The sequence below is a fragment of the Delphinapterus leucas genome, chromosome 3, assembly GCF_059928025.1.
Source record: "Delphinapterus leucas isolate spDelLeu-1000000601 "Yukka" chromosome 3, BTC_Dleu_Yukka2, whole genome shotgun sequence".
NCBI lineage: Eukaryota > Metazoa > Chordata > Mammalia > Artiodactyla > Monodontidae > Delphinapterus > Delphinapterus leucas.
In genome coordinates, this window is record NC_143131.1 from 120,889,971 (window position 1) to 120,904,644 (window position 14,674).

At 42.9% G+C, this 14,674-nt stretch overlaps 1 protein-coding gene across 8 annotated transcripts in view; it reads left to right on the forward strand.

Annotated features, from left to right (window-relative positions):
- Positions 1-14,674, forward strand: part of ARHGAP26 (Rho GTPase activating protein 26) — a 484,190-nt gene that overhangs the window by 271,882 nt on the left and 197,634 nt on the right. For 7 of the 8 annotated variants that reach the window (XR_002646893.3, XM_022589981.3, XM_089909434.1 and 4 more), the window contains 2 exons: positions 5,822-5,887; positions 10,383-10,457. Coding sequence is in view for 7 of the 8 variants with exons in the window: in XM_022589981.3 (XP_022445689.1) it covers positions 5,822-5,887; positions 10,383-10,457 (141 nt within the window). In the remaining variant the exon portion in view is untranslated. The remainder of the gene's footprint in view (positions 1-5,821; positions 5,888-10,382; positions 10,458-14,674) is intronic. The other variant, XM_089909436.1, reaches the window with a different exon arrangement.

The window sequence follows — 14,674 nt, forward strand, 5'->3', positions numbered from 1 at the left end:
GAAAAATTACACCAAATGAAAAGTTACAGACTTCCACTTCATTTCTAGCACTATAGGGGACAGTGAAAGACAGAGATATAGTAGTGAATAAAATAAATAAGTAAAGTTATACATGGACCATTGCCTTTATGAACGCATATCTAGTTTGGTAGACAGACATTTTTTGCAGGATCATACCATTCATTCATTCATTCATTCATTCATGCCATACCATGCAGCTTGTGGGATCTTAGTTCCCCAACCAGGGATTGAACCTGGGCCCTCGGCAGTGAAAGCGCAGAGTTCTAACCACTGGACTGCCAGGGAATTCCCAGCATTATACTAATAAAGGTAAACCTGTAATTGTGCTGCATACTCTGAAGGAGAGGTTGATGGCATTATATCCAAGTGCGTGATGGAGGCATTAATCTAGGTGGAGGGGTCAGAGAGGCTTTTTTGAGGAGATGATACTTGATGAGGGAGACCTGAGAATTCTGAGTTATTTGGGCCAAGGGGCTCCCAGGTGAAATCCACAGCTTGTGCAAAGGCTGAGGAGAAAGCGTGGTCAGTTGGATACTTGGAGAGGAAGCCAGCGTGGTTGGGATGCTGAGACATAGGGGAGGGACTGAGATGAGGCTGGGGCCAGACCATGCAGGGCTGTGTGGGCCATGTTAAGGGCTGGGGTTATCGTCCCAAGAGCAGTGGGGTGTCACTGAGTGTTTAAGCAGAGAGGTGATGTGGTCTGGTTTTGTCAAGGTCATGGGTGCTGTGGGGTGGAGGGCAGCTTGGAGGGAGCCAGAGGAGGTGTGAAGAGACCAGTTAGGAGGGCCTTGCAACCATCCTGGTAGCAGATAACCAGGACCTGGTCCAGGACCAGGGTGGGTGTGGTGAAGGCAGAGAGAACTAGATAAAATTGAGACTCAGTAGGAGGTAAAATTGAGGTGATGATTTGGATATGGGGGGTAAGAAAGAAGGGGAGTGCTGAGGGTTAGGCTCATGATTTTATTGGAGTTCTCACCCTCTACCATCACCTATATACCTCTTTTGGGTTTTTTTGTTTGTTTGTTTTGTTTTTTTTTAAAGGCCAGGCGGTGTCAGATGAGGTAGTGTGAGGTACTAGAAGCTACAGAACAGGGCATTGAAGGTTATGCTAAAATCCTGTGTGTACCTGGCCCAGCAGCCTCCTTCTTTTAAACAATTTGACTGAACCTTACAGTATGTTGTTGTTTTAAGCCCATTGCAGTAAAACAGTCAGTTCCTGAATTTAACCTGCCTCCTTCCTGTCTGAGCTCTTACCCTGGGCATGATAAACATAAGCCCCAAAGGTCGGCCAGGCATCCTCCTCCCACTTCAGCCCTAATATCCTCCAGGTTGGCTGAGAGACCACCTGTCTCATGTCCTCCTGTTCTCCAGAGAGCTTTGAGAAAATAGGTTTGTGTGACCTTGGCCCTTTCCTTTCTCTAAAAGCAGACAAATAATGCTTCAAAAGTTGACATGACAGTTAAGAGGATGACCCTTTTCTAACTTGGTGGGTCAACCTGGGTGTTTGGTGCGAGCTCTGTGAACATTCATTATACGACAACTGTTTGGCCTGCCCTGTGCATAAACCTGGGCAGAGGTGAACTCGAGGGTGAGTCAGGAAGGTAAGCTGGTCCAAGCCTTAACTGCCAGACGGTGGGTGTCAGGCCTGGGAGCCGCCGGCCCTGCAACAATTCATCAGCAGTCAAATTAAGGGAATAATGCAAGTAGATATTTGATGAGAGATTATTTCTGGAGATTATAAGGATACAGCAATTGCAAATAAACCCCTGACCTTTTCTGAGCCTGGGCTCAGTAAAAGAGCTGAATCACCTGCTTGAAGGGATTAAGGACAGCCGCTTCCATCTGGCGGGCTGCTCAGACTTTTTCTGTCATTAGCAAACTCTGCTTGGTGGTGGTGGTGTGCTAAACCTTTTAGTGGAAACTGGATTTTCCAAGTAGGAGATCTCAACTAACTTAGATTATGTACCTGCTGGGCAGAGATCAGGACTAATGATCTGGGTATGGATGCACTGTGGTCCCTGTCACATCAGTGGTACTCGGTACATGATAAATAAGAAAGCGGTTGTTCATCATTAGTAACCTAATCATAACATCAGCAGGAAACTCAGGCTGATGAGAGTAGCAGTCAGACCTGTGTACGTGCGTGTGCGTGTGTGCGTGGTGGAGGGGTACCAGAGACAGAGAGATACAGGCAAGTGCCAGTGCAGGGGGCAGTGTAATAATTTATACCAGTTCCAGTTCAGAGATTTGGAATAATGATAGGTAAACTGTATTTCATGAGTTCCTTATTGGGAACTGTTGTTTGATATGAATTCCATTTCTTAACACAGTTTTGTTTATAAAACTGTAATAATTATCAGTACACGACTTGAACACATCAGAGGCTAATAAAGAGTTACCTTGCGCTCTTAGCATTTGACTTTGCAGTATGTGAATTTGTTGTATGTATTTGGACTTAGACAACTGATATATACTAATAAATACTGTTACATGTGTAATGTGGAAGGCCTTTATGTGTAGCATCTGTGTAAGATTTATTTCAAGAAAAGGGGTTTGCTGGTATAAAACAAAATGGAGAACTTCTAATGTTGGGAAAACCAAAGAAGGAACACTTATTCAGACATTTGTGGGGGGAGCGCGGGGGGTTGCTTTGCCATTTTCCAAAATAAATAATTGTAGTTAATGTAGGTTAGTGGAATTTAGTTTTTTTCTGGATATACTTGGGAGGTTCCATTGTGTTCTCTTCCATTAGCAGTTACTTTCCTAGAAAAGAATCCAGCTTCCCACAGTTCCACGAGAAAAGGTCAAGGACTGATTTGTCTCTACAGGGTTATATCTAGCTTTGTCCGTATTTCTTCTGCTAGTTGGGCTGGTGGCTTTATGAGCACATATCTTCTGGCCACTGGGGTCATCACTGTCAGCTGCCAGGTTATTTCCAGTTTTTCAAAACTTTTACCCATGTTCACAGGGTAAGGAAGCAAAATACTCTTTGTCCAGAACAGAAGTTCATCAATGCCTAGAACAAGACCATGTTCACAAACCTACTCTTAAAATTTCCAAATTTGGAATCTGTCTCAGCAGCTCCCCAGAGCACTGTCCACAACTGCAGTTCTTAATCTCCCAAACTTCTTTGACTATCATTCCTATGCAAGGATCCTCTTAAGCACATCTCAAAAGAAGAACCAAAAGGCTTCAACTGACTATTGAATCACATTATGGACATTTGGGAAACCTCCTTAAGTATAGAAAGTCATTTCCCCTCTAACAAATACTTGCCAGTAGGCTCTGTTCTGACTGTTGTATAAAGGAATGAAAATTCTCCCCTACACATGAAAAGGTGCCCAACATCATTAGTCATTAGGGAAATGCAAGTCAAAACCACAATGAGGCACCATTTCACATGCACCAGAACGGCAGTAATAAAAAAGACAATAACAGATGTTGGCAAGGATGTGGAGAAATTGGAACCTTCATATGTTGCTGGTGGGAATGTAAAATGGTCCAGTGCTTTAGAAGGTGGTTTGGCATTTCCTCAAAAAGTTAAGCATAGAGTTACCGTATAACCTAGCACTTCCACTCCTGGGTACATACTGAAGAGAAATGAAAATATACGTCCACACAAAGATTTGTATGTGGGTGTTTCTAGTAGCATTATTCATAATAGGCAAAAAGCAGAAACCAACAGGTGATGAATGGGTAAATGGAATGGGGTATATCCAGACAATGGAATATTATTTAGTCATAAAAAGGAATGAAGTGCATTAATGCTACAACATAGAGGAATCTGGAAAACATTATACTAAGTGAAAGAAACTAGATACAAAAGACAGTGTATCATATGGTTGCATTTATATGAAATGTCCAGAATAGGCGAGTCTATAGAGACAGAAGGTAGATTTGTGGTTTCTAGGAGCTGAGGGAGTGGGGGAAATAGGGAGTTACTGCTAATATGTATGAGGTTTTTCATGGGGGATGATGAAAATGTTATGTAGAGAGTGGTGATCTATATATTTGTAAATATACTAGAAATTAATGAATTGTAAGCTTTAAATGAGTGACCCTTACAATATGTGAATTATCTTTCAATAAGGTCGTTATTTTAAAAAAATCTTGCCTAGATTCCAACAGATTTTTAGGCTGTGTATTACACTTTGTTATAAAGTTTGGGAAAAGTCTATGGTATGAGTTGAGTTTCATTTGGAAGAGTGATCTCGATCTGAGTCAGAAAGCTTGATACAACCCGATTTGCAGAGTAAACACTTGGTTCATACTAGAAGAAGCAAGGGATTGAGTTAGTAGGCTCCTTATAGCTTTAAGGGTATAAGAACAATGGTTTGTATAGCAGGTGGTCTCCAGGAAGAAGAACATTGTTTTCCTCCTTTTCTGGTACTTTACTTACCATCCTAGAGGCCAAGTATATTTATTAATAAGTACCACCAAGTGATAAGTACACATGTAAGAGCAAGAGCTGATTCTCTTTGGGAAGAGAAGTTTGGGGAAATTAGAATTCCTTTTTAATTTGATTTGGGGAATTTTCAGTGATTTTTTTAAAGGATTATTTTCTTCATTGGACCTACATTCACCCGTATATATTAAGAATTGGAGAGATTCTATTTGGGTTAGATCCAAGCTGAGTTCAAGTTCAGCTCAGTTCTCATATTTTACAAGTTTATTTCTTGCCCTGGGATGATGACAAATGTTTATAAATACTCACCTTCCTCCTTTCTGCCATTCCCTTTTCCACTCGGAACACTGTTTGTAGAATGTCTTGTCCTGATGTCCTAAGGAGGTCAAAGATGAACCCATTCTTAAAGATTACCACCCATGTCTAATCATTGGGTAACCAAAGCATGGGGATGAATTTTGGTGGGTTTCCAGCCCTGTTGCCAGGTGGGCAGTTGGTTCTATGCTGTGGAAAAAGTTGCTGTTATTTGCCATTTATTTTCTGAGTGACATTAGGGGGTTTTGGAGCAGATGGAGAACCTGTCACCGCCTGCTGATTTACCTCACAGAGGATGGCTCTTCTGCCTTATTGCTTTTTCCTTAGATAGCTTCTTTGTCCTTGGCTATTTTAATTTTCCTCCTGGTCACTTTTCCTTTTTTCTAGTCATCTGAGCAGAATTTTATTCCTATCTTTAATTCAGAGTCACTTTTTTTTTTAATGTTTACTTTTATTTTATTTTTCAGTCACTTTTAAGGCAGTTAAGGTTGTACAGGCTCTGGAGCGAGTCTCCCACATATTAACTCTGCAACTTTGGTCAAGATATTTAGCTTTGCCAAATCTCAGTTTCTTCATGTGTAATTTGGGACTCATGATAGTATACCAACCTAGAGGACTTGCTAGGATTAAACAAGGTGAGCTCTGTGGAGCACTTACCTGACATTTATTGAGCATTTACTTTATGCTTTTTGAAGGAGACCAACAAGCAGTTAGTCCTACAGCTCCTGATGATAACAAAACAAGTTAAAGTTTGCTTAGTTATTCCTTCAGTAAAGTGCTCATCGCTCTGTGCTGCAGTTTCGTCAGCTGTAAATAGAGGATAACCTTGCAGAGAGTTACCATGAAAATTAAATGAGATAGTATGTGCAAAATGGTACTTAGCACTGTACCTGGCATATGGTAAGCTCCTCATGAATGCCAGCAATTTTACATTTTGAATCATTCCTGTACTTTCAGTGGAAAAAATGAAAAGGCTCCATGGCCACACCATGGGACTGAGTCATTCTGGGTTGGTCGAGCACTGTTCCGGGGTTGGTGTGCACGGCTAGCAACTTGACTGCCCCTTTCTTCCTCTTTCAGCTGCACAGTTGGACAGCATTGGCTTCAGCATCATCAGGAAATGCATCCACGCTGTGGAAACCAGAGGTAAAGTAGTTCAACAGATGGCGTTATTCTCAGTGAAGGTTACGCATCTGGTGAGGTGGCAGACCTGCTACCTGCTGTTTCCCAATTTCAAGTGACTCATTAACTCTCCAAATGCCATTGGCAGTGTGTTTCCACAAGTCCTGTTGCTCTGAAGTGCAGAGGCTCTCAACTGATTTAGTCGTCAACCTCTTTGGCTGATCAGAAGATTGTTTTAAATGCATGCATATCAAATACATAGGATTATAAGGAATCCAGTTACTGAAATTCAGTTAAAATACTAAAACCATGGTTGTGATATAATAATATATGTGTTTCTTTGCTAACACTTTCAGTTACCGTGGTGGGCCTGACAACTAGCATAATTCAGAAATAGTGATAGTTCAGGGTGTCTGTAACAACTGTAACGTGTTCGGAAAATATCTGTGGTTTCTGACCAAGTTGCAGGTACTGCTAATGCTGTGATTTGTTGCTTATATTGCAGTGGAAGGAAATGTTTAATTTCACTTATAGATTAGTGGAAATAAAGGTGTGGTTGTTTTCCTGTGGAAGTTGATAGACACCCTGAATTCTCTAGTGGGCCACTTGGGGTCTGTAGACCCCAGGTTAGGAACCCTGTCCTGGGCACTATCTGGGTAGGGAGAAGGGGTCAGGCCCCTGTTTTCCTGCCGTGGTGCTGTGGTCAGGCCCTGCCTGTCAAACACTGACCTTTCCTGGGTCCATAGGAACAGCGCTTTGAGGTCAGGGAAGCTGGTTCATCCCCGTGATCTCCATCCCTTCCGCAAAGATCGCCGCAGAGGGGATTCCTCAGTTCCGGCAGTTTCGAGCTTTGAATGCACTGTCTGTTGTACGCAGAGAAAAGCTGATCACTGTCTTTCCACTGGATTTGATTTGAACCATTGTCAAAGATGGGAATCTTATTTATTCTACAGCCTCTCAACCCTCCAGCCCTTTTTATTTGTTTGAGGAAGTTCTGTCTTTTAAAATAGAAATATGCCAGTTCAGAAATATAAGCATGTTTATAAAGGCTATGAAGCACTGAGTAGAGGGGAAGAAAAAAAAATACCCTTATAATTTCTATTCCTAGGTATCTAGTCAAAAAGTATTCTTTCCAAGGTAATTATTTTAATGTGTGCTAACATTCTTATAGATGTTTCCTTATTTCTGCTATACCTTCCTTCATTGAAGAGTTAAGGTAGCTTGCAAAGATATGTAAAATATAGGCAGAGAATGTAAAGTAGTAGGCGAGATTTCTGGGAACTGATCTTGAGGAAATAAGGTCATGGGCCAACTTGAGCCACAAAGATGTTTATACTATGGTGTTAAGGTAAAAAATCAGAAACTGGCCAAATGTCTCAAAAATTGGTTACATCAACCGTGTGCTCCATGCATGCAGTGAAACACTGAATCACTAAAAATGCAGTGGAAATACATTTATTGAAATCCAAGATTTTCATTATTATATATCAAGTGAAAAATGCAAGTTACGAACCAGCCTGCCCACTCTGAACGGGTTCTGGGAACAGTGGGGAGGGGAGAGATCATACCTGCACAGGTTGTCAGTGGGTGTCTCTGCTGGTTTTCACTATCTTCCATGGATTTGTCTATTTTCCATAGGTGCAGTTTCTACATTTTTTTAAGTGTGTATTACTAAGGTAATTTTTCAACAGCCAGTTGATTTTTGCTCATCATTTTAAAAGAAAAGAATGAGAAATCAGAGGTACAGGCTTAACAAAGGTAAAGGCATAAAAATAGAGTCAAAAATGAGTTCAAAACAGAAGTCCCCTCCCCTCTACGATGAAGTTCACGTACATGCCGGAGGTGGGCTGACCGCTTAGTCTCTCAGTTTTCAGCCGCCAAAACCAAGAGGGCCACCTAATCATTTAAAATCCTTCACAGAATCTGTGTGATAAATGCAAACGCATAGCTCAGGAGGATGACTTTTTCTGATATAAAACCAGAAAATATGTGCAATAAGCAGTAGAGGAAGAAGAGGGTCTCCGCTTGGTCTGGTCTCTTAGCCTCTGCCTCCTCGTCCCCTCCCCCTCTAAAATGAGGATGAACATGATGTGTTTTAACAGCTAAAGAAGTTTTCATTTAGCACAAAGAGGAATCGAGGACGGTGTGTGTTAAATGCCATTTTTGCATAAATGCTTGGAAGGAAGTGGGTTGTCTCCCTACTGCAGTACGTGTATGTACACACATATTGGTGGTGACCAGAGGTGAACAGACTTCCCGTACTCTCTGAGGTCCATTAATCATCCAGCAGGAGCTGGGAGTGCGTCAAGCTCCAGGAAAGCACAAGGACAAAAGAAGTAGAGATGTTTCAGAAAGGATAAGCCCTTCAAGCCACCACATGAATGAATAATGGTTCTGCTACTCAGTAACTTGGGGCCCATCCCTTAGGAGACCCGGGGTCTCCTAGCCGGTGAAGCAGGCAGGATGATGTACATGTTTGTTTTTTTTTTTCAGCTGCGTCGGGTCTTGGTTGCAGCACGCAGGCTTCTCTCTAGTTGCAGCGCGTGGGCTTCTCTCTAGTTGTGGCATGTGGGTTCTCTCTCTAGTTGTGGTGCCCAGTCTCCAGGGTGCATGGGCTCTGTAGTTTGTGGCACGTGGACTCCCTTGTTGAGGTGCACGAGCTCAGTAGTTGTAGCGCGAGGGCTTAGTTGCCCCGCCACATGCGGAATCTTAGTTCCCCTACCAGGGATCGAACCCATGTCCCCTGCACTGGAAGGCAGATTCTTTACCACTGGACCACCAGGAAAGTCCTGATGTACATGCTTTTACAATCCATTTGAGCTGTAAAATCCTGTCATTCCAGACCACTTCCTTTTGTTTATCAGTTCCACTTTTGTAGAGGTCTTGTTGAAGACACTGCAGAATCAGCCTTTTCCCAAGTTTATTCCAGGAAATTTTGTTTTGACCCCAAACTGACGAATGTTTTATTCATTCTGTCCTGTATTGTAGACTGATCTAGGTGCTGGGGATATAACGGTAAAGAAGACAGAATCACTGTACTTAAAGTTTACATGGTAGTTGTGGGGGAAGACAAACAAGAAACCAAATAAGAAAGATGATTTCAGATACTGTTAACTGCTATAAAGAAAAGACAACTGGGTAAGGCAGTGGCCAATAGTGTTGGTCATTGGGATGCTTTCTATTGAAGAGGTTGCATGTAAGCTGAGACCTGAATGATGAAAAGATCTGGGAGAAGAGTGTTACAGGTAGAGGGAATCTTGTTCAGAGGCTGAGGTTTGGAGCCATGAGCTTTGTATATTGGAGTAACAGGAAGGCCATCGGTGCTGGAGCAGCATGAAGGTGGTTGATAAAGCAGTCAGAGGTGGGCCTGTGCTCAACCATGTAGGGCCTTACAGGCCGTGGTAAGTTTTGATTGTGATCCAGATGCAATGGGAAGCCATTGGAAGGTTTTTAAGAAAAGAGATGGTTTGAACTGATTGATACTTTGAGAAGCTCATTTTGGGTACTGGGTGGAGAATGGACATCAGGGGAATAAGAGGCAGCAAGAGACCAGTTAGTTGAGAGGTGTCAGATATGATGGGCTTAGGACCAGCAGGAGAAAAGTCATTTCATATCACTTGGTCTGAATGTAAATGATACAGTGATGATCTAATCCTTGCAGTTAAATGAACAAAGTACTGAGGCGGGTTAGTTTTGGTTCTTTGTTTGGGTGTTTGAAGGTAAACCCCTTTTAGCCTATTTGAATGTTTTCTTGGGTTTAAGAAAGGTGACCCACTTTTTTCCTTTTTTTTTTGTGGTACGCGGGCCTCTCACTATTGTGGCCTCTCCCGTTGCGGAGCACAGGCTCCGGGTGCGCAGGCCCAGTGGCCGTGGCTCATGGGCCCAGCCGCTCCGCGGCACGTGGGATCTTCCCGGACCAGGGCACGAACCCGTGTCCCCTGCATCGGCAGGCGGACTCTCAACCACTGCGCCACGAGGGAAGCCCCTCTTTTTTCTTTATGAAGAATATTTGCACCACAAATGAATGGATTTTCTAATTTCTCAGTTTTGGCTAATATTGTCAAAAATTAAAAATGCCCCAACACCTCAATATTTGCCTTCTCTATGTGAAAGTAATTTGTAAAGTGTTTATCCTTTTCTGTAGTATGAAAATTTTTTTTATCATTTCATTTTTGTCTTTTTAAATTAAAAAACTGGTTAAATATGATATGTTTAAAAGTATATATTTAGCATCTTTCAAAACTCTTCAAATGCTGCCTTGGCAAGAGAAGAGGGAGGTTTCCTGCCCCTCTGATGACTGAACTAATACGAGGGCTGAAGTGTGCAGCACATCCATGAAATCCTAGACAGTTGTACCAAATCCCACTCCTTCGCTAAGAGCAGAGCTGAGTGACAGGGGACTTTAATTAGAGCAGCTTTTAGAAGGCCCGAGAAAATGAAAAAAAGTGCATTTGGCTGGGTTGGCCTGACTTGTGTTCTGACGTGCCTCTAATTAAATCATCACTGTTTCTCTTCTCAGGGATCAATGAGCAAGGGCTCTACCGAATCGTGGGGGTCAATTCCAGAGTGCAGAAGCTGCTGAGTATCCTGATGGGTGAGTGCAGTGGCTCTGCCAGGCAGTTCCCAACGGTTGAAGGGGGAGCCTCTTGAGAAGGAATCTGGGTGTCCAAGAGGTAAATCCCAGAAATCAGCTGACCCACTCAGCAGCGGTCATGGCCATGGGCATTACTGGAAGAGACATTGAATGGAATTGGACAAAACAAAAAATGGCCAGTCCAAGGCTCCACACCCTCTCTGTGGACTTGGTTACCACCAGTCCAAGTAGCGCTCCACCGCTCATGTGACCGCCACACCCTACTCTGTCTTTAATAGCTCATGACTCCCTCTGTCCTCTTTGGAGACCGGCACTTCATGGGGTACACCCATTGCCCAAGGAAGCTCAATCCTTCTAGCCTGCAGAGGACCTCAGATCTCATGTTCCTAGTGACTGAGGAGGTGTCGCCCCATGACTCCCAGATAAAATGTGTAGAAGCAGATAAGTCTTCTGATCCTCTTTGCTTCTAGATTTCCAGCTAGTCTCTGTCATTTGAGCAGCAGAAGCTCCTTTGCAGCTGGCTGGTATAAATATAAAACCACTATCTCTAAATGTGCAGCATTTGAATCAAAAACCCATGAGCCAATGAGCCAAATTTGCCTAGGCTGCACATTTCCTGTATTTTTAGATATGAATGCAGGCAGCCTCGGTGAGTCACGTGGATCTAAATGGCAAACAGATCAGATTTCACAGATCCGTGGCTGTTACTCATCCCCATGGAAGCCTAGCCATGCAGAGATAGACTGTCGCTCAGGGTCCCCCGCTCAGTGTTTTGGGCAGGGACACTGCTCTTTGTTAGTATTTGTCATTTTTTTTTTTTTTTGCCATCCCAGTTTCTGAAAATAATTTTCATATGTATAGAAATCTCATCTCTCATGTTGATCAGAAAAACTGTCTCTTTTCGAGAGAGCTACTTGCCTCTTGAAAGCAAAAGTCTCATGCATGGTAGTCGCAGTGAGATCAGTTTGTTTAGCCATTCACCCTCTGAAGGACAGCTGGGTTATTTCTAGTCTGGGGGTGAATAATGCTGCTGTAAACACTGTGTACAGGTTTTTGTATGAAGATTAATTTGTTTCTGTGGGATAAACGCCCAAGAGTGCTGTTGCTGCGTTGTACAGTATATGGTTAATTTTTGAAAAGTTCTAATGTAAGAAAGAATGAACAGTCTAACAGGTATCAGTCCTCAGCCTTTCATTTCCAATCAGAGCTGCAAACATTTGTGGAGTGTCTGCTCTCTGAAGCAGGTTGTCAGGTGCTAGAGATGAAACTTTAGAAAGAGTCATTCTTTGTTTGCAGAGTATCCAGGTAGGGGGAGTTATGCATGTATGTGAAAACTGTAATGTAAAATATGATGCTGGGACCCAGTGGGAGCTGGATCTAGAAGATGGAGTAGTGAAGGAGAGAACAGAAGAATAATTCAGATTCAGGACATGTCATGAACCAAGAGTATTGATTTCACTAGTAGTAGTAGTAGTATTTTAATATTTGAAAGTACTTGAGGCTGCAACAGGAGAGTGAAAGCTGAAAAGCTGAAATGGCCCCTTTGGTTGAGGAACTTGAATATTGTGCTAAGGAGTTTGGGTTTTTTTTTCTCTGTAGGAAGTAAGATGCTATTAAAATGTCAAAGTAGTGGAGTTGTATGTGTTAGTACTCTTTTTACACAAAAGTGTCAAGAAGACAATTCAGAATAGTCATTTATTTGTTCACATTACTGGTGAGTCCAAGATGGCAGAAGCATGGCAGGGTCTGGTGACTCCACATTTGTTGGAGGCTTTCCCACTCCTTTCTTCTGGCTTCTCATTATTTGTAAGCTCTACTTGTCTTCATATTGACTATATTCTCTGTGGGAAGGTCCCAGATAATCCAGCCTCAGTGGTCCTTGAAGCTTGTATCACTGAAAGAAGCGTGTCTTTCTTGATGGTTTCGACAGAAGGCCCCAGGGTGGACTTTGATTGGTCCATATGGGGGCCATTCACATGATTCATTTCACAGTCTCAGGCCAGTCACATGACGTACAGAAGATTGATCCCGATGGCCTGGATCCTGTGCCTGTCTCTGGTGATCCCATGCCACCTCTAGGAGGTTGGTGGGTGGGGGGCAAGTAGGGTGTGTGAGGGGTTAGTCCATAGAACCCTGGGGACTGAGCAGGATTATTAATAGAATGATAGAGGAGTGCTTTTCTGAAATAATGCTACTGGGTGATTTTTTTTAAAAAAGTATGCCCAACATAGGTGTAACTCTATCAGATGCTAGTTTTAGGGGGATAATGCTGGCAGCAGTGTGGAGCCCACATCTGATCACGGAATCACATGGAGGAAGAAGACAGTTGGGATAGATTAGGCAGAGCATACCTGATCAGCGGCTGAACCAGATAGCTGCTCTGAAGTCAGAAAATAGGACAGGCTCAAAGTGACTGGAGCAGGAGAATCAGTGGGACTTTGTAACCAACTAGATACAGGGGAGTCGACGGGCAGAGAGATTTCAGAGGCAGCGGGTGATTATGTGAGGTGGCGCCGATGAAGAGAAACACGACATTCGAGACGGGTTTGCCAATTTAAAGAAGAACCATCTTAGCTCATTTGTGAGTGGTATGAAAAGATCTTGTTTTTATCACTTCCCTTAGTGACCTTTGAACAAGATATCTGTCCTGTTCTCTTCCTCAGTTTTCCTAGGGACAGACAACATAGTCATGAACATCTCAGAAATGTCATGAGAAATAAAACCCAGCAGCTGTCTCTGCCAGGAGGACATGACAGATAGACTGGATCCCACACTGAGGTTCAACCAGAGTTGAGAGATGACCACCGTGCGAGATCTAATCAGAAGTGTTGAGAATGGTATCTGGGATTCTTACTATCAATTAAGTTAAACATGAGATAGTTAAACATGAGATCTTGGAATTGAGGGATCAGTTAAGTTAAACATGAGATCTTGGAATTGAGGGATCACCCATTAGGCCAGAGAAACTCCAGACCTGAAGGCAGAGCCCTGTCTCCCTTCCCCTTTGTGAACATGCTCTCATCTTCATCGGTTCTTGGTACTTGTCCTGTACTGGGTTAGCCAAGAGTGTAAAAAAATATGGCTCCTATACTCCAAAGCCTCTCCCTGACATGGCTGGGTTGAGTGTGAACCATTCGTTCCCTATTCTGGGTTCTGTATTCACTGGATGCCCTATTATGTACGAGGTACTAAGATTTGGATTATTGGTCAGTCTCTCAGAAATGGAATAGTGCATTTTTATTACTGAAAAGGTGAGTTAGAATTAAGTAAAACCAGAGGTTTCCTCTGATCACTTGGAGTTGGCTTTGTGTACTCTTGATACATTGGGGGACTGTAGGTAGGAGGAAGAATAGAAGAGCCAGACTATGAGAACATCGTATTTTGCTGATTAGGATTCCTTAAGAAAGCTTGCCAGAATTTCTCATAGCATATGTGGTGTGGCTTCCTGCTAGTGTCATACCAAGTGCTGCCCCTCATCCCTTCCTCCTGGCAACAGAGGTCATTAGTCTTTGAAGAGTGAAGAGGACGAAGACTTGTAGATTCCTAGAAATAGCGTGGCTTCCATGTGTGTACTGTTTGTTTGTTTACTTTTTCTCCCCCGGTATGTTAAGTAAAGATAAATCTTTCTAAAGTTTAGCTCAACATTTAAAAAATACAGACAGCTCTGTCTATGCATGTTCAGTACATGTCTGTCTCTCCCTGTATAGTTTTTCATAAGAGATTTTTTTTTAATTAATTAATTTATTTTGGGCTACATTGGGTCTTCGTTGCTGTGTGGGCTTTTTCTAGTTATGGCAAGTGGGAGCCTCGCTTCTTTGCGGTGGCTTCTCTTGTTGCGGAGCACAGGCTCTAGGCACGCGGACTTCAGTAGTTGTGGCACATGGGCTCAGTAGTTGTGGCTCGTGGGCTCTAGAGCACAGGCTCAGTAGTTGTGGTGCGTGGGCTTAGTTGCTCCGCGGCATGTGGGCTCTTCCTGGACCAGGGCTCGAACCCATGTCCCCTGCATTGGCAGGCGGATTCTTAACCACTGTGCCACCAGGGAAGTCCCATGTATAGATTTTTAAATACCTTTTTCTGATTAAAAGTTATGAGTGGTCATAGTAGCAAATTTGGAGAAATAGAAAATGTAGAAAGAAGAAAAATAAAAGTCGGGCAGACCAGAGACAATCTTTACTGACCATTTCATCATATGACTGTCACCTTTTAAATATAATATT